The sequence below is a fragment of the Ptychodera flava genome, chromosome 18, assembly GCF_041260155.1.
Source record: "Ptychodera flava strain L36383 chromosome 18, AS_Pfla_20210202, whole genome shotgun sequence".
NCBI lineage: Eukaryota > Metazoa > Hemichordata > Enteropneusta > Ptychoderidae > Ptychodera > Ptychodera flava.
The window spans coordinates 16,202,125-16,227,995 of record NC_091945.1 but is presented as its reverse complement, the minus strand read 5'-3'; the positions used below and the strand labels follow the sequence as shown (position 1 = coordinate 16,227,995).

General features: G+C 35.9%; 1 protein-coding gene across 1 annotated transcript in view; it reads right to left on the bottom strand.

Annotated features, from left to right (window-relative positions):
* LOC139116986 (alpha-1,3-mannosyl-glycoprotein 2-beta-N-acetylglucosaminyltransferase-like) overlaps positions 1 to 25,871 on the bottom strand; it is a 67,968-nt gene that overhangs the window by 28,140 nt on the left and 13,957 nt on the right. The window contains exons 2-4 of the mRNA XM_070679771.1: positions 19,802 to 20,028; positions 9,468 to 9,582; positions 8,612 to 8,798 (exon numbers count right to left, since the gene is read on the bottom strand). Of these exons, the coding sequence (XP_070535872.1) occupies positions 8,612 to 8,798; positions 9,468 to 9,582; positions 19,802 to 19,903 (404 nt within the window). The 5' untranslated portion in view covers positions 19,904 to 20,028. The remainder of the gene's footprint in view (positions 1 to 8,611; positions 8,799 to 9,467; positions 9,583 to 19,801; positions 20,029 to 25,871) is intronic.

Sequence of the window (25,871 nt, the reverse complement as noted above, 5' to 3'; positions counted from 1 at the left end):
TCTTTGAACCTCAAGACACCTTACAAAATTTGTTGAAGTTCAAGATATAGCTTACAAAACTACCAAATAAATAGCATGGTAATGGCCCTTGGTCACAATTTGAAAGGTAATAAAAACGTTTTGACAAATATTTATTTTTACATATTAATTAAAGAACTGAGACATTGTCAAGAATCGGTCCAGTATTGTAAATGTAACTTTGATATTTCAAAAGCTAATAAGATTATTTGTAAGTATTGGAATGATCTCATGCAAAATTAGAAAATCTTTGCAAAAGGTATATTTTGAACTACAAGTTCATTGTGTACTGAGTGAAACTTGTAACTGAATTCAAAATGGCAGCTGTAAACTGTGAGCATGTGAGGAAAATGTTGCCGCAATTCCAACAAATCAAAATTTTATTGCCGTATAAACTGTGTCAGACAGCTGCAAACTGAGAGCCATATGCTTTAATTTGCTTACACTGTGAATATGAAGCACAAATTCCAGAAGATCAATGCAACGCTGAATTTCTCACCTGGCTAGTTGTATGTACTCACACTTTACAATTGTACTTTTGTCATCTTATTATTAAAACTGGAGTTATGTTTCATATGCCTGCGGGGAGTCATACGCATGGTTTTCTACGCAACCAGTGCACAACAATTTGTTCTGCACAGAAAAGATGCACAATAAACTCAGGTACGTCTGCAGCAGTCAAGATCATCTCACTGGACACAGAAACGCTGAACACAATACTGTGAGGTATATCTACGGTACAGCGGTCAAAATTACCTAATCGAAACGAGCGTGCAACAAGTCTCTTACTGTAAACCATGTTTCTAATCACTTTTTTTCAATATGCCATGACGTGACTGTTTAAGTCCAAGCCAATCACAATGATAGAATGATATGTGTTGTGTAATAAACAGCACTACTTTGGCACTCACTGGGTTAATGATGCATGTGTGTGGTAGAAGTCAATTTTTGTAACCCACACAAATTTTTTCAGATTTTTTCCAAAATTTTGATCAAAAACTATATAGCCAATGAAAAGAGATGTCCATCTAGTCCAAAATTGTCAAAATTACAGAGAGATTAAATTTTTTGGGGAAATTTACAGCAAGCTGTTGGCGACACAATATAGAAGCCATAAATTATCTTGTCACATGATAGAGACACTTGCTCTTTCACTGTTCAGCTGATGTCAAAATATCAAGAAAGGGTTCTCTATTTCAAATCCAAATGTCTCTGCTTTTCTCTACATAATTTGTAAAAACAGTTAACTTTTTTCATTTTTCGCAAAAACAAGAATTTGAAAGCGTACATTCATTCAAAAGGTTTCAAAATGAGCCTGTGTAATCTCTAGACCAGAGAAGCATCATAAATATTTTAGATTTCCATAATCTGTCTATAGACTTGTGCTTTACAACAACTATATCTTCACAGTGGGGTGATACTTTTTAGAGGAAACGGGTTGAGAAATAACACCTGCAGGTGTTGTACAATGTAAATTATTCAAGGTAACTTACTACTGATATCAAACAAATCCCTATAAAAAATTTATTTCAGTGTCTAGATAATATATTATTTGTATGATTAATGGTGTCTTATAGGTTTTTCCAGATGTAGTTGAGCATAAAATTGTTCACTGCCTAAATGTAAATATTTTTGGCTCACATTTACAAGATACTAGACAGACTTTTGATTGCAATGACAATCTTTGCCAAGGTTTTATTTTTAAAGTCATTATCAGATGTCCACAAGTTGTAAATTTGAAAAATTTTGAAATATGTTTGTTCTTTGCATGTTTTGGGAAACAATGTTTCTTGTTCTACGCCAAAAATGACATTGAAATGCCGTATGTTCGATATATCAAGACAGACTGTGTCCAAAGTTATTGTTGATGAATGGATTCTAGTCCAGAGTTAGAATTAATGTGTAAAATAGTTGACTGTAACTTAACATACATTGCATCAGGCTTAAAAGGGAGGTCTGAGCTAGGGCTGAGGCAAATGCTTAATATTTCAACAGATTTTTGGGAGGAAAAGATGAAGATGTATTTGTAAAACAAAAACTAATGATATATTACTGGTATCACAGGTAAACAGGTCCACACTGACCATTGATAACAATGGGTTAGGACCAAACTATGGTGGTGAAAGGGTTAACCCTTTGAGCGCTGTAATTTTTTCCCACCCAAATTTTAGTGCAAAATTTTACCGATGGTAATCACATGGATGGACATCACATTTCGTTGGCTACAATTTTTTTCTCAAAATTTTGGCAAAAATCTGAGAAAAATTGACTGGGGTTTATTATATAAAGGGGACAGAAATAGACTTTGGCGCTCAAAGCGGTAAATAACAGGTAAGTGGTGACTGCCATGAGTTTGCAGTCAACTTTTCAAATGTTAAAGGGCTGACACTCTAAGATTTGCAGTGAAACTCTTCTACTACAGTATGAAGGTTTATATCTGATAGAGACACGGAGAACATATCTGGGGGCAAAAGGTATCAAACTTATAGAACACTGTGTGACATCCTGCTTATGTCTAGGTGTGCCTTTAATGGTAAATAAATACAAACATACCCTCTAGGAAAGTATTAAATTACACTACGGCTGGGCTTAGGTCTAGTATTCATCCTTGCCGGAAAGGTAAACGGATATTGGAGATTTCAGAAAGCTTTGGATATTGCACACAAATATTCTGTCATTTTGCAGGGGTGTGAGAAGGACACGTAATCCAAAGTCTGTTATGCACTAGCCTATTGGCAATACTTGACACAGATATATATTCAAGGATGTTATAAATAATGCACAAAATTGACCACTATGTCATGACAGATGTTGGATGTAATCACAGTGCTGTCTGAAGGCAGTCTGATACATACATCCAACTCAGTGTCATTTACATATCATATACAAACTGACACTTAGGCCAAAGAAAATTGATTTGTTTCTGGTCACCGCCCGCATCACTTCAAAGTGTGTGCGTGAACTCTTTTTTTTCCTGTTTTTCATTTGCCCCTATGGAAAAAAAGGGGAAAATGTATCAAAGTCCAACAACAATAAAAAAATACCGTCAATGACGCTGTACCTTCTCTAATGTGTGGCCAGGTCAGGTAATTGGTTGTTGGCATGGAGTTATTGGTAAATAGTTGATGATGTAGGGGCATGAGGTGAGATATGGACCCAAAGAACCCAAAAGATGATTAAATACATCAATCAAAAAAAATTCTAAGCTACAGTATAAACTGCCTAAAGATAGTTCAGTGTGGAAAAAAGGTTAAATAATTCAGAAATAAGAATTAACAGTCCAAAATAGTAATGACGCACTTCCCTACTGACCTGAGTGCATGTGAAATACACAACCTGGCATCTGTAAATTAAATGTATACCAAGTGATCATTTTAAGTCACTTTTAACTGTTTTTAAGGGATATTCCAAAGAGTCCTGTGGAAACGATGAAAAACGCTTATCTGGTCTTGTGTTTGTAAAACCTCATGGCTGATAATTGTCATAGTATTCAAAAGAAATTGAAAGTGAAGAAATTACTGTTTTAAATAGGCATATTTTCCTTGAAATACATGACCGTGTAAAGAATATATGCTTAAAGTGTTTAAGAGTAAATTTCTTTTAAAAAAATAATTTAATCTGTGACCAAAGGATTTTTATTCTTTGAGTTTACAAATTCAAACATTGCAATTTGTTCAATCATCTTGTGCAGTGCAAAATTTATAAAATGACTGAAAAACAAAAAAAAAATTAGCAGAATTACAGTCTTTGTGATGTGATGTAAAATCATGGGTTGACATCACGATAATTGTTAATCTGTTCGAAGTACTTTCTATATTTAAAAAAGCAAAGTTCATGCAGAAACGGTAACATATATTGTCAGCAATGTAGTGTAAATTTTGACTTTACATCAAAATATGCCTTTGCTGGATACCAAATATGTAGGGCGAAATATTAAAATCAGCCGTGTTCAGCAAAATTCACACAACAGCATTGATCCTTTTCTAATTTGATTTGATTTGCTTATGTTATCCTTGTATGACAGTCAGTACAATATGGAACTTGAACACAACACAGTGAATAAGTATGCTGTAAATGAAATGGTGTGGCTGCATCCACATGCAGCAATAGGAGTGCCTTTGTCTCTCACCCCTCATTTCCAACCTGTCCCATCCCTGAAAAATAGTTTGGCCTTATATTTATAATGTTAATAATTTCTGTATTTGTTAAAATGTGCGCATCTCAAAAACTTTTGATCATAAACATTTTCATTGTTTTTTATAGCTGAACAGTCAGTTAACCTGTTTATTTTGAATATTTGCGCATTTTTTCTCAGTATTTGACATTTTCAGAATAGCTTCTTATTCAATTTGTCATTTTCTAAAAGTTAAAATGCTCCTTTGTGTGGTCAAGCTTTCCACAAGCATCAAATGTTCTACTTCATATAGGAAGGTCTGCCTCTAGAGGGCGGGCATCATGAATAGTGTTTGTTAGTTATTTCCTCCACATAATCTTCTGATTGTACTGTAAACATTGAACATGGCCGACGTCCGATTTTCCTGTCAAAAACTTTCACTCATTTTCGTTCATATGACTCTGAAACTCAAGGAAACGATTGGGAAGAAAGAGTTATCTTGAAATATTGAGGTACTCGCCGATATTTTGCAAAATTAAATGAGAAAAAATGCAAGGAAAATGCCGACAGGCTTACACAACGACCGTTTTCAGACTCAGAAGCGTATGATCATCTGCAGATTATGCAACAGGCCCATATCACGTGAGGCCATGAGGGGATATCCACGCAACTCAGTACCAAACACTAGCGCACACAGGGTGAGCAAACACAAAGTGAGTATATACCCCTAACGTCAGCTCAGTAGTCTGTAATAGATCGTAGTCAACTAAGAACCTTGGAGAAAGGCTTACATGTAACACTGTGGCTATGCCACTAAGTCCCTTTTGATTTTTGTCACAGCTCAAAATCGTTCTCCTACACCTCAACCTGAACCATGAACACCCCCACCAGTTTATGATATGACCCATCACAATGGCATAACGTCAACGGATCTTGACAGACGGAAGTATTGACAGACGGAAGTAGTTGACACCAGCATACTGGTTTTCAACTCTAATACCTTCTCTGTCTATAAATAGACATGAGAAGGTAAAAAATTGAAAAAGAAATAGCATCGCTGCATCATTTTTGCCACATGTAAATGACCAGAAACAAACCTACTATTTCCTTTGGCCTTACATGTTAACACACACCTTCCCTCCACGTCAAATGACGATAAAATCAAGAACAGATTCATAGAAACTGTCAACAATACATCGTCCCTGTAATCTCACTCTATCATGATTGGTCAATTAAATATCAAATCAAACAGAAGAAGGGATTGTAGTTTGATGTAACAGTTCATTGAAAATTGAGCCTACTTTCAAATAAATTCAGTTTTGTAATTGTAAACTGTATTCAAAACGAAGAAATAAGACTTAAAAACAATAAAACATTCAAGTTAGACTGACAACTTAAAATAGCACTGGGTGTAGCAAACACAGCTATGTAATATGTATTGCCTGTGCCAGACAGTTGAGACACCATATTTTAAACTTTATGAAATCAGAATATACTGTGCAGCTGCCACCAGCACAAAGCAGATTATTGTAAAATGCAACCCATGGACAGATATTCAGAGTCAAATTTTACACAAAATATGTTGCAAGTCTGCTGTTTGTACGAATACACTTTAAAGCTGGTGGAATGAATGAAGCTTTCACCTTTTTTGGTGAAAATTGAAAATTTTCCCCACAGTATAATGATAATTTAGAATTTCGAATATCAGTAAATTTTTGATGATTTGCTCTCTTATGTAGAACTTTGCATGGTGACCCCAGATTTTTTATTCTTGACCATGAAAGCGACAAGTTTAAAGTTCTGTTTGGGAAAATTTGAAAAACAATTGTAAACTTTCTGTTTTGAGCCACATTGAGGTAACATCTGATAACACGTAAGGGTGACAAAATTACAGATATCTGCATTCTGTACTTTAATCAGATTTTCAGATTTACAACTTCAAAATATAAGGATATATTAAAGTTGACATCAATAAATGCTTTAAAATTTGAGTTTCATGGGAATGCATCGGTGTTTTATGAATACAAACCATCAACACATACATGTCTTAACTGTGATAAATTTCCTGTCCTTGAACTAGAAGCTGGTGATTAGAGAGAATAACCAAAAACATCGTTTTCTAACTTTCTGCATGATACTCCCACTGTAAAAAAAATTCACGTAAAAGTGCTCTATCCGGATATTTTTCCTACTATTTTTATATCACCATCTGTGCAATGCTGATTTCTATAGAGGATTATTTACAGGGCAATATTTTCATGTTATGTATCTCTTTAATAGAATAAATAGTCCATCTCTTTCATTTCTGGCTGTCAGAGTTTTATTCTCTTTTTCTACTTTTCTTGTAAAACTTGTCAAATCATCTCACAGGAAAATATTTCTGTCAAGATTTCAAGAATACCGTCCCGTTCCAATAATTTAACATTGACAAATCTCAGTCTGTTAATGTACACCTATGAATACTCTTCTTGTTTATGTTGATAGACTCACTCAGGACACAACTGACCTCAAAACAAATGAACTCAGATTAATTCTTGCTATTGCAAATACCTTAAGTCTTGTGCTAAGTGGGCAAACTACAGGATATTGAAATGAATTGTGGGTAAAAAGTGTACTTCTCACCACAGCAAGAGTTTGAGATTGTGATCTCATATATACTTTTCATGCATATATATAAATGTTTTCTTTGGCAGAAAGCTCTATTTATTTGTGAAACGAGCAAAAGTCATGCATCTTTTCATCTTTTTAGACATTTCTGGTGTGAAATTCCTGTACCCAAAAAACTTCACTTTTGCTTCTGTAATCTTGTGTGGTTTACCTGTTGAAATCTGCCATATTGAAAATATGGTCGACCGCCTGTGACTTGTATGACTTACTTAGGTGGCAAAATCATATTTAAGTTACCAAGAATTATACAGCAAACATACCCTTTCATACTTGCCTGCTTTCCCTCTCTCGATGAATGTGAAAAGGAAACAAATTCTGCATAAATAGCACAACTCAAAACTCAGTTTAAACATTTTCCCATTCACAGTCTGTAAAGGGTATTTCCTATTCCATGCTCAGCCAAAATAAATTTGTAAACTGAGAAAACTATAAGGACAGCATAAATTTTTTTTAGGAACTGCTGAGATAAGAAAAACTCTTGATGTATGAATGCATTTGGTAATAACTATAGTTCTCATGATTGGATACTCTCATTGGAACAATCTTTTCCATATTTGCTGTGATCACACTGAGAGCAGGATCTGAATTTGAAGAACCATTTCATGTATAATGCACCCTAGAAAATGTAACTTTGAAATCAAGTAGGGATGCTGTCACAATATCTTGATGACAAACTGATCCAATAAAATTTAGCAACTTTCAATTTTAACACTACATGCGCAGATATAGGAGACAAAAATTACAATATCAAAAGTTATTCTGGTCTTGAGTCATAATTATGACAGGAAATTGCAAATAGAGGAAGGATGTAAACATATTCCAACTGTAACATATTCAAATCAGACTCCTAGTCCGCCCTACTTATCGAAACTAATCAAGTGATAAGTGGCAACAATTACCGCAATAAACATGTTTGATGAAATTTAAAGATACAATTAGATGCAATTAGTCCAATTTTAAAATTGCATACATAAGACAATTATGCCACAATAATTCCATTCCCCATGGTCTCATAAAAAGTCATTTTGCACAATTTCTAGCCATATTTATTGCAACCTTCGTTGTTGCGCTTTATGTCTGGAAATTATTACAGGAAAGGCTTACTGTATTCTATACTTCTAAGATCAGAAATTCTAGGAATCATCATTGACAGGTTCAAATGCATGTCAGTCTCTATCTACCCTTTTATCGAATGGTTTCATCCAAGAAGATTGATTTTTTAATAATTGGAAGAGGTATCCTGTATGTACCCGTATTATTGTCTACAGCTAATGGTAGACAAATGGTATGCTGTCCACAGGGGTTACACAGAGGAGCCTGGACACTGAATTTGAAAACTAGCAGACATGTTGTTATTGAGTAAATTTTAAGAGAAATGGGAAAAAAAAATTTGCATATGCAAATTAAATGCCAATTAAACAAATGTGAATTGAGGCATCCCTAGAGGAAATGCCTTTCAACAAAATGTCAAAGCAACGGTTACACTCCAGAACAAAGAGGACACATAGTGTTCCAAAGCCCAGTATGCCCACGAGATCATGTGACGGCAGTACAAACAAAGTCATGCTACAAATGCACATGGAAATACATGTAATTCTGTGCACATTTGCGCATGTCATTTGTTTGTACTATGGTCTATCCACCTTGCAGGTTTAACCCATGAAGCATCCTTAGGAAATACTCCGGATGAAATGTCAAAAGAATTGGACAATTGGCTTCTGAGAAAACAGTCTGCAAACCCAAAAGTTGGTGGACGACACCTGCCACAAAACAGTGAAAATAAACAGATAATGGCAAAAAAGAATTACTTACTTTAAAAGTAAATCAAGGCACTTTCTGACCGTGGGTCTATTGCATGCTATCACTACTACAGGAATAACATAGCTCTCGTAGGGATACACTTGTTGCACGGTGTCTGCTACTACTGGTTTTGCCGGCTCCACTCGTTCTGGAATTTTCACATCAAGCGGGTTTGGGCGTCCTAATGCTTTTTGTTGCCCTGGAGAAGATAAATCAATTCATGTGATAAAGCATAGACGGTGTATGCAGAAGACTGTCTATGGATAAGGCAGAGTGGTTTTAGGGTGAAAAACTAATGGCGTGTGCTGGGTGTACTGTAAAAGCGTCAAATAGCACTGGTTTTCATTGTGTACATGTATCAGACGAGCAGAGCCATTTGACCAACAGAGCTCTAGTAAAACTAGATTTTTCATTTAATTTTGTACTGGACAGCAAAGACTTTGGTACACGCAACTGTAAAAAACACTGCCAATGTTTCTCTGGTGTTTTATCTGTTACTACACCCATGTTGTTCCATGCAACTGTGAAAAACACTGCCAATGTTTCTCTGGTGTTTTATCTGTTACTGCACCCATGTTGTTGTACAGGAAAGTGCCTTTTTTTCTACTGTTCATGCATTCAAGACTCCTATCAGTAGTTCTGCGGACCAAAGAAAGAAATTATGAATCCTAAAGATATATGGTCTGTCTTTTGTTGGTCTACTATTGACAATAAATGAGACAATTTATTTTGAATGCAATTGCTCTTTCAGACTCTCCACCACCATATCAGCTTATTCAATGTATAGAAATTTAGAAAGAACTGTGTTTGAAAGGATAAAATTTAGGTTATCTTAACACTGTTATAAAGGCACAATTTCTAGTCTTACTGAGTAAAATATCTTTCTGCAGTTTGATCTCCTCAAGAAGGTCATCATTGTCTCGGATTTGTCTGTGCACTTCTTCTTTCAGCGTCAGCAGCTGGTCATTGAGTCTTGTGAGAACCTGCAACATTGCAAAGCAGAGCCATTAAAGCTGGATTCAGAATCACACACAGAATGTACATCAATGTGGTCAATACACGGAAAATCTGAAAAAGATTGTGAATCTTGGGGGAATTCCTGAATAACAGCACCGTAATCATTGTGTTGAATGCTGAGAAGAAACACATGACAAGTACTGATTATGAGAACTGTAGCATCATTAGGTAGGCAACTACCGGTACATGACCAGAAAATGGAGTATCGGGATAAATTGCCTTGAAAGGTACCTTACAGATTACGCAAATGAACACGAAAACGAGCAATAGTTATACTGCTTCAGTTTAAGGAGAACCATTGATTACCGCAACATTTCTGCAGAGATTGCTTGTGACTTTGATTGGTACTTTACGCCTAATCACCAATCCACTTTAAACTTATCTCTGTTTTCATACATTCCTTATCACTGAACCACACACTAGTACGCCACAAACGGTTATTCAGGAGAAAATATTTTCAACTCGGATACAGTAGTCTGCTATGCTAAATGGCCCCTGAAGTCACCTATAGCATCAAACTGCGTATTACATCTGAGACTAAATTTGCTCAGAAATTGCACAAAAACAACGCACACTGCAAGTATATCGCTATGTACGTCAATGATTTTGGTTGTAATGTAAACATGTCATAACAAAATGTATCACTTTAGAACCAGTCCCTATATTCATTCAAAACCTCTGGATCATATTGAAATGGAATAATACTTATAAAGAATTTTGAACTAACAATGCAAATAATACTGGGTTGATGTGATGGATGTGTACACACTGTATAACATGCCATTTTTTTCAAATGATATTTACATAGCATGTTCATGTAAGTCTACAAACACACTGGAACAAGTCAGATTCCAGTGAAGCATGTCAAATGTATGGTTGACGGCATAACAGAGTAGATGGTATTAGCACGCAATACAGTGTTACCAGCATAGACATTTATATGAGTGTGATGGGAAACAGTACAAAAGCATACAAGCTGTGCTATGCCGGAAGATACAGATGATATCATAATGCAACAATAACGCTGTGAACATTTCACTTGATTACAGTACTGAGTATTACAACAACCTATTACGTGGCAGATTGGGCAATACAAAACAGTTAATAAATGGAATGTGACAGTTTACAACGGGCAAAAGATACTATGGCAGAGCATGCATATACAAGAATGAGACTGTATATGAACTAATAATGATTTAACAATGGAAATCAATGGAATGTGACCAAAAAAAATTTACGGCTGGGCATGCTGTCGCAAGAATGAGACTGTGTATATACTGATGATTTAACAATGGAAGTCAATGGAATGTGAAAATATTACGGAAGCAAAACAATCTATGGCTGGGCATGCTATCACAAGAATGAGACTGCGTATATAACTAATGATGATTTAACAATGGAAGTCAATGGAATGGGAAAATATTATGGAAGCAAAACAATCTACGGCTGGGCATGCTTTCACAAGAATGAGACTGTGTATATACTAATGATGATTTAACAATGGAAGTCAATGGAATGGGAAAATATTACGGAAGCAAAAAAATCTATGGCTGGGCATGCTATCACAAGAATAGTAGCAGAATTACATGAAATGGACCTCAAAGAGCTATTCTAATTTTTAAAACCTCTCCTGTAGAGGAGCACTTCATCACAACTATCTCCTTCAGCTATAAATATTACATGTATAATGCCCTGAGCTGTATCAAGGTATATATGCAAATTTGTCTACGAAAAGTGGTCATTACATCCAGCTTCTGGAAATGTAACAGTTTTCATTTACTAGTATGTTTATCGTGTTTCCAAATGTGCTGAACTGGACTGAAGGGATGTTGCATTGTACGTGTGCAGCATCTGCAATCACCAATCTATGACGCAAGCAGTCGCAGAAAATGTTTCCCTTGGGGATTCTAATGTCTGGTTGTTAAACTTTATTTCTGCTTCAGCATCCAGATAAATGTTCTGCAAATACAGATATGACATATCCATATAAAAGCTGTTCTAATTTTAGGTACTTTGTGCATCACTGTGTATATACATAAATGTATGAAAATCGTTTTTTAAGACTGTAGAAAAGAAGTGACATTATTCACTAAACATAATTCGAAACGATTTTTTTTTGTCTCATATGGTATGATGATGTGCATGCATGTGTGTGACTTCATATTAAAAGTATGGTGAAAATATTCATTAGTTATTGCTAATAGGAATAAAAAACTGGACACCTATGTATCAACCACAGGTGTTTTGCACATTACCAAATCAATTAATTCATGCTCAATAAACGTGCAAATGGAAATTACAAAGGTCGGTTTACGATGTTAAATGAATCAATAGAATGGCCGGGCACACCTGTGGTGTGTTAAGTATATCTCTGTTCTGTGACTGGAGCCGTGCTTGATGCTCCGCTGCTTGACTTCCCTCCACTCACTCACTGGCTGCTCAGCCCTCTCACTAAACAATACAAAAGGTAGGAAAGCTTTCACCAAATAGATTTTAGAGCCAAAGTCAATTTTGTTGCCTTTACAGAATATATCTCAGTCAATTTTTTTCAGATTTTTGCCAAATTTTGATAAAGAACTGCAGCAAGTGAAATGTGATGTCCACTTGGTCCAAAATTATCAAAAAATTACAGAAAAATTCTTAAAAATTTGGTAAAATGTTGCACTAAAATTTTAGTTAGAAAAATTAATAATGCACTCAAAGGCTTAAATGGTGATCTTCCATCCTAAACTGCTCCATGATCACATAGGGGAGGGTAGGGGGTGTACTTATGAACTTACAAAGTTGATCCATTGGCTTTTTTCTTTGCAACGACAACTTCATAAAATAATAAACAGCTAATTTCACTCTCTTTACAAGTCAATTCCACCACCATTTTGCTAATCATTCAACTGGGAAACTTGGGCAAATCGATAACCTCAATGTGCACATTTATTGCGCATAAATCAATTTTGAACAAGTACATTAAGACCATGGACTTGGCAATGTGCTGAACACCTGAACAGCAGCCTGTAAAGTGCGGCTAAAAAGTAAACTGAAAAAACGTGTTTTTGGAGCCTTTTAACAATGTACTTCAGACTTTCATCAAGTACTCCACCAATGAAGTTTGTCAACATGTGTATATTATAAACAAAGAAAAATCCAGTTCAAGACTTTACACTTTTGACAATGAAATATTAAAAAGCAAAAGTGACAAATTTCTTTAAAAAAAACAGTACTTTCAATAACATTTTGCACTTGGCATTTCATGGAAGGGTGAAATTTGTTCAATGATGAAGTCATACTGGCAAAGGCCAATTTCAATAACTACACCTACTTTGAGATAATATCATGTTTATATCATATCGCATCATTCAGCAGCTAACTTCCTATAAATCATTTACAGTAATAAATATGGCAAACAGTGATGTGAATAAACACTAATGAGTGAGAGGCACTTGTGGTTCAAATACACGTGTTAAACACTTAGAAATCACTTTACTAGTAAAAGACTGACAAACCCAATTATCTGGTTTATCCATCAAATGGGAAAATATTCATAGAAGTTTAATTCAGAAGCAAAATTGTGGACAGTGGCAGACAGTTCCTTTTACCCTTTTTTAAGATTTAGACTGTCACTATGGCTAATCACACCACCACTTGAGTACGACAGGTGAATGCTGAGGGGATGGTCTTCAGATATGGCATTGTTTCCCAAATGCAAAAGGCTTGGACCTGCTCTCGACCTGAAATTTAGGTATACCAACTGTTTCTAAGTGGCACATTTAGTGGGGAAGCACTCCCTCTTAAAATTTTTGTCCTTTGACCACACAGCCACTTCACTGCAGAAGTGGCTGTCAACAAGTTGGCAAACTTCAACAATTTGACGATTGTTAAGTAGTCTCTTCCAAATCAGTGAACATACAGTATCACCAATTAGCACATTCTTTTCCTGCGAACCAGACTCTTAATTCATACACAGACACACAAGCTAACTGTTAGACGTAAGCACAATTGAAATATGCGCTAGCAATGAAAACAGATGCTCCATGGCCACACAAACACCACAACCAATCACCTAAAATGCAACCACAAGTATGCCTGATGAAACACAGATGCATATTATTTGCGATTCACCACAATTTTGTTGTATCCATGATGTGAACCAAGGGTAATAGTGTGGGTGACAATTTGCCCTCCTTACGTCAGGCAAATGGTCACCTACCCTTGGGCACATAGTCCCTTGTTTGGGCTATGTATTTATTACATGCCTCTCTTACACAATTTTCACTCAAAATATTTAGGTTTATTGGCAAATGATAGTCAAATGCTGTATTTCCATCTTGGACGAAAATCAGTTAAAAATGGAACGATTTTCATCATCGAATGGCGCAATGATATATTTAAACAAGCGACCTAGTGGCCGATATAGCTCCGCTGTGTTTATGTAGAGAATAACTATTTTTGACACATGTTGATGAAGAAGGTGGAAATCTTTGATAGCTCAATGCAGTGGCCAGAAAAAAGTTGCTAAAGCTGCAAAAGTACACAATTGAAGATTTCATCATACTTTGAATATATCACATCAGATCATCTCCCAAGAACATGTCAACCAAAGCTATCGGATGAGTAGTTTTTTGAGAATAAAATTTTCTGACCAAAATGGCAACAATTGCCCCAAAAATAAAAATCGCAGATTTCATCATAATTTCAAAAGATCAAATTTAGTTCATCTATAGAAACCTATATACCAAATTTCAAAGCTGTTAGACCAGTACTTTTGAGAAACACATTTTTTGACCAAAATGGAAAAAATTGCGCCAAAAATACAAAATTGCAGATTTCATCATATTTTCGATAAATAAAATTTAGTTCATCTATAGAAACCTGTATACCAAATTTCAAAGCTATCAGATGAGTAGTTTTGGAAATACACATTTTTCGACCAAGAATGGAAAAATTGCCCCAAAAATATAAAATTACAGATTTCATCAGAAATTCAATATATATTACTTAGCTCATCTGTAGAAACCTTTACACCAATTTTCAAAGCTATCAGACCAGTACTTTTTGAGAAACACATTTTTTGACCAAAAATTGCAAAAATCGCCCCAAAATTACAAAATTGCAATTTTCATCATAATTTCATTAATATCATTAAGGTGATCTGTAGGAACCTGTATACCAAACTTCAAAGCTATCAGATGAGTAGTTTGGAAATACACATTTTTTGACCAAAAATGGCAAAATTGCCCCAAAAATACAAAATTACAGATCTCATCAGAAATTCAATATATATTACTTAGTTCATCAATACAAACCTGTACACCAAATTTCAAAACTATCAGTTGAGTACTTTATGAGAAACACATTTTTTGACCAAAAATGGCAAAAATTGCCTTAAAAATGCAAATTTGCATATTTCTCTGCACATTTGAACAAATCTAAAATAAATCATCCCTAGAGACATATGTACCAAATATCAAAGCTATCTGACTGTAAGTTTTGAAGGAGAAGATTTTTAAGATTTTTTTACCAAAAATGACAAAATTGCCTTAAAAATACAAATATGCAAATTTCACCACAATTTGAACAAATCTGACTGAAGTCACCCTAAGTAAACTGCGTATCAAATTTCAAAGCAATCGGACAAGCGGTTTCAGAGAAGAAGATTTTTTTACCAAAAACACCAAAAAATGCCCAAAAATACAAATATGCAAATTTCACCACGATTTGAACAAACTTAAGTGAGGTCACCCCAAGTGAACTGCATATAAAATTTCACAGCAATCGGACCTGCGGTTTCAGAGGAGAAGGCAATTGTTGACGGACGACGACGGACGACGGACGACGACGGAAAATCAACCTATTTGATAAGCTCCGCGTCGCTGACAGCGGAGCTAACAACTGTTATGAGGTTTATCAATTTTTTTATGCAAAATTTTCCTAAACTGCATTTCCTATACAAAACATGAAATTTCAATATTCTTACATTAAAAAGTTGTCAAGTTGAAAATAGTTCTGGTTCACTTTCAGGCAAGCGGCCTGTGACGTCATCGATGAGTTACCATTAAATCCTACGGAGCGTGCAACGTTCGATATACGAGGCATGTAATAAGATGTAATGAAGCACACCCAGACACACTCAGTCACATATCACTAAGTGCAAGCACACAATGTGAACACTCAAGTCTACAACCACAGACTGGAAAAAAAAAACGAGGGTCTATGCTACAACTCACAAATTCTTTTATTTAAAATATCTGACAAAACGCTCTTACCTCCTGATTTTATCCCGTCAAGATGCAAAAAAGATAAGGAAATGCAGCATTAGAGTTATGACATGTTTTATACTTTCCTTGCTTCCACTGACAGTGAAATTTGTTGATATAAATTCTTTCATAAATGGTTCAACTTCACTATAGAAACCAATGAGGTCGGACCGAAACATGGTTTCAAAAGAGTTCTGAGTAAATTCTGCGGATGGTGTGAAACGAGCCATCCACAACAGTTTTCTAACTAGTTCAATATATATTTGTACAGAGCAGCATATGGTGGCAAGAATCACAGAATACAAATGAGGTTTAAAGTTGACAAAGCCTGGTGATGGTTCTGTCATTGAGTTGTTTAGACAGGCAATTTCTGCGCTGAGATCTGTTCAAATACAAATCTCTATACCACATAGCATTATACTTACCAACCTATTGTTTAGGTTCTATTTTTCAAATTCAGTATCATTAGATAGGCAACTCACAATAAAATCACAATTGGAAAATGTGTGATAAACTCTGACGGGTAAATTTGTTGATTAATAAATGGTAGTTTTGAATGGATGATGGGTATATGATATATATTCTATGAGCACAACAAGACTTGCAATTTAATCCCCACTTCTACTTTCGAAGACATTTCAACTACTTGCTACTCATAGTTTAGAAATGAGATGCAGTGAATTAATGCTTGAAATACACATCTGAGATCCACGGTAACACCCCATTTGGACTAGAATGCAAGGTGCACAGTTTGGAAGCATTATGCTACAGTTTGGAAGCATTATGCTGTGACCTTGGCATGACACAATCAGATCATGAACTTGTCTTTCCCATTGGTTTGTTTTGTTTCCAAAAGTGGAGGCACATTAGGGCAGTGTCTTACAAGAGCATGGGCTGAGTTGAGATCTGAGTTTGATGAGGTGTATCACCAATGGAGAATGGATTCATGCTTCGCTGATAGTACATCATGGTAAATCAAACCAGACACACGCTACCATACTTTGTACGAATTATTTCAACAAGAATTATGTTGGCGACTGAAGAGTCCCCATTTGGAACATCGGCTCAATTCTTACATGTTTCATTTTACATTTGTAAATGCAATTGCTCATAGAGGGTCAAACACACGTGTCATCTATACCATCTGCGTACTCATTTAGCGATTTAGGCCCAGAATACGCTGTGCCTTGTGGCAAAAGAATGCAAACTCATATGATCTGAGAGATGGTATTTTTCCAAATGATTAGAATAGATTATGAGTCACACAGGGGCAGCATTTTCAAAAAGGAATGTTAGTTGCGCATGACAAGGTGACTAACTGTTCCTTGAGACATTTTTCAACAGAATGAGCGACAAAAATCAAGCATGTGCAGATGGAAATATTCCAACACATTGTAGAAACCTGTGAATGAAGGCAACATACTGGTCAGTCAACATCTATTTTACAGTTTTCACAGAGTAACATTAAACAAGCACATGTAAGTGTATTACACTACAAACACTGTCTATTTGTAAATTTTTCATTCAAACTTTTTCCACAAGATTTGCTAGTATTTTGTTCAGAATGGCTGAACAGCTGGTAGGGTCGCTTCCTACACACCCATCTCCATCTGTCACGATCTCTGAGCTCCAGATGTGACCACTGACAGCTATTCGATGATGATAACATCATCATGTATCATAAACTGCCACATGAACTTTTCCCCTGCAACCTCTGTGTATCCCAACAACAGGTCAAAATATATTCTACTTTTTTTACATGGTTTTATGAAGCGAAAACCTTTGTAACATGTAATGGCTGGTAGGTTCTCTATTAAGGTAGAAAGCGCCTCGGGGACAGATGTTCAGACTCTCAAACTTTTACAATTCTTTTCTGATATACCACTTTTGGGGATTTATTTCAAAGCCCTTGGTGTAGAAAAACTTTTCACAGGCACAGTTTTTCGAAAATCGAAAAATTTTATTTTTTCTCCATAGAGTTAACACAGGGGTGGGGGCCATTTTGAATTTTAAATATCGGTAAATCTTGAGTTATTTGTTTCTCTAGTACCAAAATTTGCAAGATTTTATTCTTGATTTAGTAAGAGAATGGCTGAAAGTTTCATTGAGGAAAGTTTGAGCAAAAGTTTAAAGTCTTTCACTTGCGAGGTGCTTACTACCTATAATACCATCATTCAAAATCCAGATGTGGGCACTGACAGTGACAGCTCATCAATGATGAAACACTGTCCTATGTCATCAATAAATTGCAACCTGCTCGAATATTTTACAAAAATAACCCTCTGCATCAGATACAAAAAATTACTGTCATATTTTGGTACGAGTTGCATGTAAGAAGGTCCATCAGAAATGTACAACTGTAGAAACTGTCACAAAGCTAAAGATTTCAGGGAGAAGGTGTTGGGCCATTGCAAACTGATAGCCTGGTGCTCCGCAGGGAAAAGTATCACTGAGATCGTATTGCAGAAATCCTCTTTGGTGTTTTTCAGTGGCATGACACAACCAATTGAGAGATTACCGATAAATATGTGACAGAATTCTAGTACTGTAGGAAAATCCAGACATGTATATAATGTCAGAAAATATGCAGGGCCTGGGGGACCTTCCAGACTGAAAAGTTCAAAGCATCAAGTCACTGCGAGATTTCTGTGTTTGTTTTTAAAGATACAATGTTGAATTATGTTTCATAATACAGTTTCCCAATGCACACAGAGTGAAAAATGTTAGGTTTCATAGTACATTTGTTTTGTTTTTTAATAGATTGACGGCCGATTTTAAAATAAACACAAGTAAAATTAAATTTGGAAAGAGTAAATACATGTGAAAGAAGAACCTGATATCAACCTTTGGTGAGGGATTAATTTACAAACTTTGTCATAGTTGTACTTTCAGTGATTATTCTACGATGTGTTCTTTACGGTAAACCGCGTCAAAGATTTTTATGCATTTAAATGTATACTGAAGGAAGAAAGCAGGTAATGGCAAATGTCTTTCAAAATTTCAATGTGGACATACAGTTAATTTCAACATAAATTTGATGATGAGGTTTGTAGACCTTTTACTGAGTTGCTAAATACCCATTGTGTACTTTGTTTGTGAAACTGCCTCAAATTAAAGCGCTAGTCGCAAATGACATCATTTTTTCTCTCATTAATATGCTTAAATAAATACTTGTCCGTACTTTCCGCAAGAACGATGAAAATAAAACCTGCCAGTGTTACAATGTATACTAAAAGTAATGCTACGAGAAAATTTGTCTGAATTTTAGGTAGCATTGTCCGATGTCATATGCGTTACTTAACAAACCTGATATCGCCATCAACGCTATTGCCTGTACATTGTAGATAACCTATACACACTATATGGTGAATAAGTTTTATTTATCTGTAACTGTGAAAATTGGTTCATATGATTTCAGGTATTTACATATAAACTGTGTAGCTAACAAGACACCTAGCAGGAATTTACATAGGCTAGCGGATTTCTTGTAAGCAAACATTTGATGTACTGTAGTATGTGCCAGTCTTGTTGTTGAAGACCTGATGCCAAAAGACAATATTTAAAGGAGCCTCCATGGTTCTCCATGAGGGCAAAAATGAGGGATGGGTCAACCTTACACTTTTGGGCAAATCTATACATATGTGAATGCATGAACAAAAGAACTCATTTGCATAATAAAAGAAAATACAAATCACATATTGTTATCTAAATTAGCAATCCATCTATGTTTACAAGCTGTGCAGAACAGTGAGCTTCAGTGGATTTGGAATACTTGTAGTATTTTTGATTACACAGACTGGTGATAAGCTACAATTATCTCAATGTATTTTTGCTCAAGTTTGTTGAAAACGTATCTCGACAACACAGAAATACCTCATTTTCAAGAACTGAGTGAAATAAGAAAAATATCTTCTAACAAAAATAATGCACTTACTCCTCTACTGTGTATATTATTAAGGAAGACATAATAGGTGACGATATTCCAACAGAGGAAAAGAGCAGCTCCTATCACGTAGATCTTTCTCCAACGCATCATGGTCCGACACGAAACAGGCTGACACACAGACGCATGTATTTCTGATGTGGCTCAAAACATCAACGGTATGGTTAAAGCTGTGACCTCACTGGGTAAACCATTGCGTTTGCACCAATCAGAACGCTCTGAAAAAAATTGAATTATTAAGAAATTTACAAATATGAAAGAGAGACCAGGTTCATGTTACTCCATAAACTGAAAACTGTTTTTGAGCGAAAAACATAATTCGTTGAACGTCAATTGTGATGGTGAATACACAAATTGTTATTGCTAAATCTAATGGAAAAAGCAAGCACTGGTGGTACAATTAATACCACGGTGTAAAATGTGAGGGTGGGTTGAACAAAGAGACAGGTCCGTAGGTTTGTAAAATGCCCACACGGGCATTTATAACAAGTAAGGACAGGTACCAACATACGCTCTACATCGAATTTTATTTGAAACAGCCTTTGATTTACCTTAGTATTTATCAAATGGCTGTTCAAACAACTACAAGAAATAAGATGCACTGGACGGTCCATTCCCTTTTATAAATGCAATATTGCAACATATCTTATGCATTACTTTCCACACTGATCAACCATATCTCATTCATAGGCTTTAAATCAAATGCTCACACCAGTTTCTAGTCCTTTAAGCAAAACAAATACGGTTGATTCTCTGAATATAAATCTGTCAAATGATACTGGACAAACCGGATCTAAATTATGGGCTATTTATTAATTAATTACCAGGTAGGTGCTGCCACTACTAAATACTGCATAAAGAGTGGATCAACATGTGTAATTTGGGTGAAACATTCAGAATTTGTTATTGTGGAAGTCTATAGTTACATGTATCTGTGGTTATATACATGGCCAGATCAGAGCTGAGATAATTTTGTCTAGACTTTTTTACAGGCCCTCAACATATCAGCTACAAAATAGGGACCTATTTGTTTGCTTGTACATGCTCTCTAAATGATGCAGTGGAGCCAAGCACATCTCAAAAAATTTCAATATGCAATGCCAGACTGGAAGATTTCTTGCTTGAGGGCTCTTCTTTCTCTTGCTGCTTCTTTAAAACCTTGTTGCAGCAAGGAGAAGGCAGAACAGAGGAGCATCCTCGACAGACTGATCCTTCTGTATCTGTGATGAGTGTCTCATTAGACTGCAAGACTGACGGCACATCCATATATGCTCTACAGCACAGTATACATGTATTTAAAGCGAATGACACACAGTATGACAGAGTCTGGCCAGGCTTTGAAAAAATAACATCATGGGGAAAACTCATGGGTATCATGAGTTAAAGGTATACTGTCACCTGTTCCAATTTTGCCACAGTTACCATGGAGAGAGAAGATCTAACCAATCACAGATTTTAAGCGGGTGGCCGCTTTTTAAAAACAGTGCCCTCACATGGGCATTTTGAATACCAAGGAACGCCCCTTTGACCATATATGGGCATATTTAGATTACGGGTGACTGTATACCTTTAAGTTACATGCACTGTCAGCACAAATATGGATATTAAAAGTTACATGTAAAGCTAGAAATCTTGCAGGTCAACCTGTGACAGGAAGGTACATGTACATGAACAGGCCAGTAGCTGTAACTTTTAATGATTTTTTTCATTTTTTAATTTTAAGTTTCAGCTAAAGATTCTTCCAAAAGCATGTTAAGATACACAGTGACCGTTCAACTTAGTCTGTACATGTATAAACTGTACTGATATTGTTGACAAGTAAATTCTGGACTGGACTAGAATTCAAATCTGAACAATAATATCATCTTATATAAATGATATGTTGACAAGCCAAAAAGTCAGTGTTTCAACATGCTTTGGGCAGCAGTGCAAGAACTTGTAGTTGACGTACAAAAAATAGTGAAAAAATCATCAAAAGTTCAACTACTGGCCCTTAAAATAAAATACATGTACATCAATATGAAATCATTCACAGACATTCCACTAACCAGAAAGATTGCTGACTTTGTCTATAATATTCTAAAGATTGCAATACGTATGAAAACTAGATACTCATGTTCACACACGTATGTGGAAGCAGTCCAGGAAAGGAAATTGGGGCATAACGATACAATTCTCATCTATCTTATTTTTGTCAGTGATGCATTTCTATTTTTACACTTATTGTAACTTTTCCAGACAGATATGTCTATGTTGTCACCAAAAATACACACAAAATGTTTCAATCAAGATAGCTGGAATATGCTCAGCTGGATTGACAATTGGATATCCTTTGCAAAACCACTGCCCTACAGTATATTTCACTCTATGTTTCACATCATACCTGTGATAGTTGAGAGCAAACATAAATCATGAAACCACACAAGAACTCAACAAATTGTCTAAAACTATCATGAATGAATATAAACATGTGTATGATAGGACGGGCAACTTTGGAAAAGCCATAATAGCGCAGTAAACATAGTTTAGCCAAAATCAAATTCATCTTGAGACTTTGTAATCATACGGGGAAATTTCCTTCATCACTTCAAAATCAAATTTCAGCACATCTTTCCCTTCCTATGCCAAAAATTGCGAAGCTGGACATCAAAAGACTGATGAAACACTGAACACGGACACATGTAGTACATGTAGATGGTTGATGGACATTAGCCGATAATGTAGATGTACACCTGGTTTATAGACTTTGATGGGGGGAAGTATGGACACGCTGTTTATACCGTACTAAGGAATGGTAAATGGACCTTATGGATGGACAGATATTGCATCAGAGGTGCTGGTGTCCATGACAACCGAAAGGCACTCAATGTGTGCATGAGCACCAGAAACACAAAATTCCACTTTAGGAAAAGACAAAAACTGCGTCACCCTGGAGGCTTGGTCACTGTCATGGATCTCCCGAATCATTTTGGAGTTTATGAGACTATTCACAGTGTGCGCAGTAGCTGAGATTTCTCATGTGTTTTCCCGTAATTTGGTTCTGTCTGCGAAATAGTTTCTTCTTCCATTCAAAACAAATCTTGTCAAATTGCTTAGGTGTTGAACTTGTCAGCACAACCTCTGTATGTGTATTGTAACTTGAATCTATTCATCAAGACATTTTCATAAAGAATCTATTGTGTTGGGACGGCTGATGCTTTGTACTTCTACACACATCGAGGAGAGAAAGAAGAATACAGTGTGTCAGTGTTAAAAGACGGTGAAGAATATCATCAAAAGAAACTGCCATTGATCTCTTGAAACAGAATGTACCATTTATATACTAGTTTCCAATACCAGTATCTTTTTCAATGAAACTTGTCGAATCCAAAGAGCTCCGATACTGGTTTCTTTCAGCTTTCTTCATATACAGTGTGTAATTGTTTTTCTTGCCGTATCACTGCCACATAATACTTGGACAAAAGAGCAACTTATCATCGCCCGCTGTAATTATCAACATATAGTATTCCTCTGAGACTGCCATAATAAGACAGACTATAGGCGGACTTGAAATTAATCAATTAATTGACTGAGTAGTAAAATTTACTTGGACTCTCCTTCTAAATTAGTTACTTAGTTACGAAAGATAAAAAGATCCTTTTTTCTCTTTTGGTTGCACAGCAATGTCTACTTCTTGAAGGCAATGAAGCAAGACAGCTCTGGCTCATTACATTGGTGACTGTGAGATCCTAATGTACATCCAATGCATACATTTAGTAGTTCTATCACTGCCTATCCTAACAGGTACAATTTACAGCTCTGTAACTGTCATTTTCTACTCTCTTCCAATCCATCGAAAGAGTCATCTAGCCCCTGGAGACGTAGAAAACAGAAACTGCAGTTCACTCTGGTTTGGTGACCAAAACCACACATGTACTTTGTCTCTCATCTATCCACTGTTTCAGTTGCCAAAACATCACAGATGGATCCCAGACAACGCCCTACCTAGTCAATTTTCAATTGTATACATTTCAAAAATACAACGACAGGAAATTTGAAAGTTAGTGTTGATTCACATAACCATCACCTTTTTCTCATGAATGTTTAACACAAATTTGTTTGGAGTCACACTTAGGGGTCATGGATAATTAAAACACGCGTTCGGTAAACGCAACTAATTGCGTTTGGCCTCAATCCTCCTCTGCCCCCCTCCCCACCCAAGGAAAGTTTGGAAGTGCGAATATCCAACTAAGCCTCATTCTGTATCAACATACCTACAATCGGTAATTACGTCCCTATTTCGTGAACCACATGTATCCCAAAAGAATGCTGGTGTAGCGCCGATGCCGCCACTGGCCTGGTACACACCAAACAATATAGTGTAATATTTTGCAATTTGAAAATCGCGTAACGAGATGTTGCGATCTAAAAACATGTTGTGCAATTTTTGCGCACTGTAAATATAGCCAAACCTACTCCCTCAATCTTAATACAGAAATTGTGTTTACTGTGCACGTGTTTTAATTATCCACGGCCCCTAACAAGTACACAAACAAGATACTTCCATTCAAATAAGAATACAGCAATTTTTAAACTTTGCACATGTAACTTTATCTTCAAGCTGCTTATTCTCGATAAGTTATCATGTCTACAGAACATATATCCCCGATTATCCATTTTGAAACAATACACAACTTTTGGTAACAACGCACCAAACTCATCTCAAAACCTGCGCAAATGTGATATATCATACATCGCATCCTGTTCAGAAGTGTATACCATTGGCAAAATTTATTCCATGATGGTATGCAATTCCCGCTTGTACAATAACAGAATACTGTTGAACTTTCAATGAACTTTTACGCCCCCATCTGAACTCTTGACGCTCTTCATACTGGTAAACTGGATAGGATTACACCAACATTCAATGCGTTCATTTCAACATTGGAAACATACAATAATTTCACAATAGTTTATATCCAGACCTCTTCTCTTGTTGGACATGTCTATGTCTGAAACATACATTCTCCACAGCTTGGAAAAACATGAGGGTCTAATTTACATATCCTTGTGTTGTGCAAATGAATTCTTATATGTGGTTTTTAATATATGAATAAATTTGTCCAAACACACAGGGTTGGCAAACCCCTGAAAATTATCCAAGGGAGAATCGTGACAATTCACAACAGTGCATGACCAAGCTATCCATGACTGAGTCTCGCAGGGCTCAAGTATAATTTCAGCATTTTGAAAATAGACTGGTATTCAAACTACTGATGGATATTTGATAGATGAGATATCAAGTCAGACAATTCAGGACAGCAGGGTTCTCCATAAAAGGATTTTGAGGGACATGCCACCCCACTGCTTTGTGAGCAATCTGTTCTTACTTTCATCACCATGCATACAAAGGGCAATATTACGATTGAGGAATATGCAAATTATACATTGTTATGTAAATTACCACCCCTCTATTTTTTCCAAGCTATGGAGAACACTGGAAAGATAGTTGAAATGCCATTTCACTCACATCTTTTATTATTGGACTATATATCAACCATGAAAACTCTTTCAGCTGTAATTTTGGATGCGTTTCCCAATAAATGTATTCTGTTCGTCAAATACGTTTTCTTTTTTATACTCAAAAACTCATGTGGAAAAGGACTAGTTAGTTAAACTTTTTACTGCAGTCTGAGAGTAAAATCCCATGTTAATGTTAATGAGTGAACTTCAAGTCCAAAGCAGAATTCCTCTGTCAATATAAATGACATTGCCTATCCTACACATGTGTAATGTGATGTGTGAGCAATACTGTCACTTTATATATCAGATGTTACTGCATCTGACAGCAGAATCCTAGTGCAGCGTGTGATTGATTTGTCTGCATTAACCCTTTCCCTGCCAGATAGTATCACTTCTCTATAAGCCAACTCAGTGAAAAGCAGTATTGAGCCAAAATCGTACGTATTTCCACCCATTGGTCTGTTACAACAGCTTTGGTCCATAAAAATCATGTTTACAGTATCTGTGATTTCAGGGGCCTTAAAACATCCAATTTTTTGTTAAAATGCACCAACTGGGA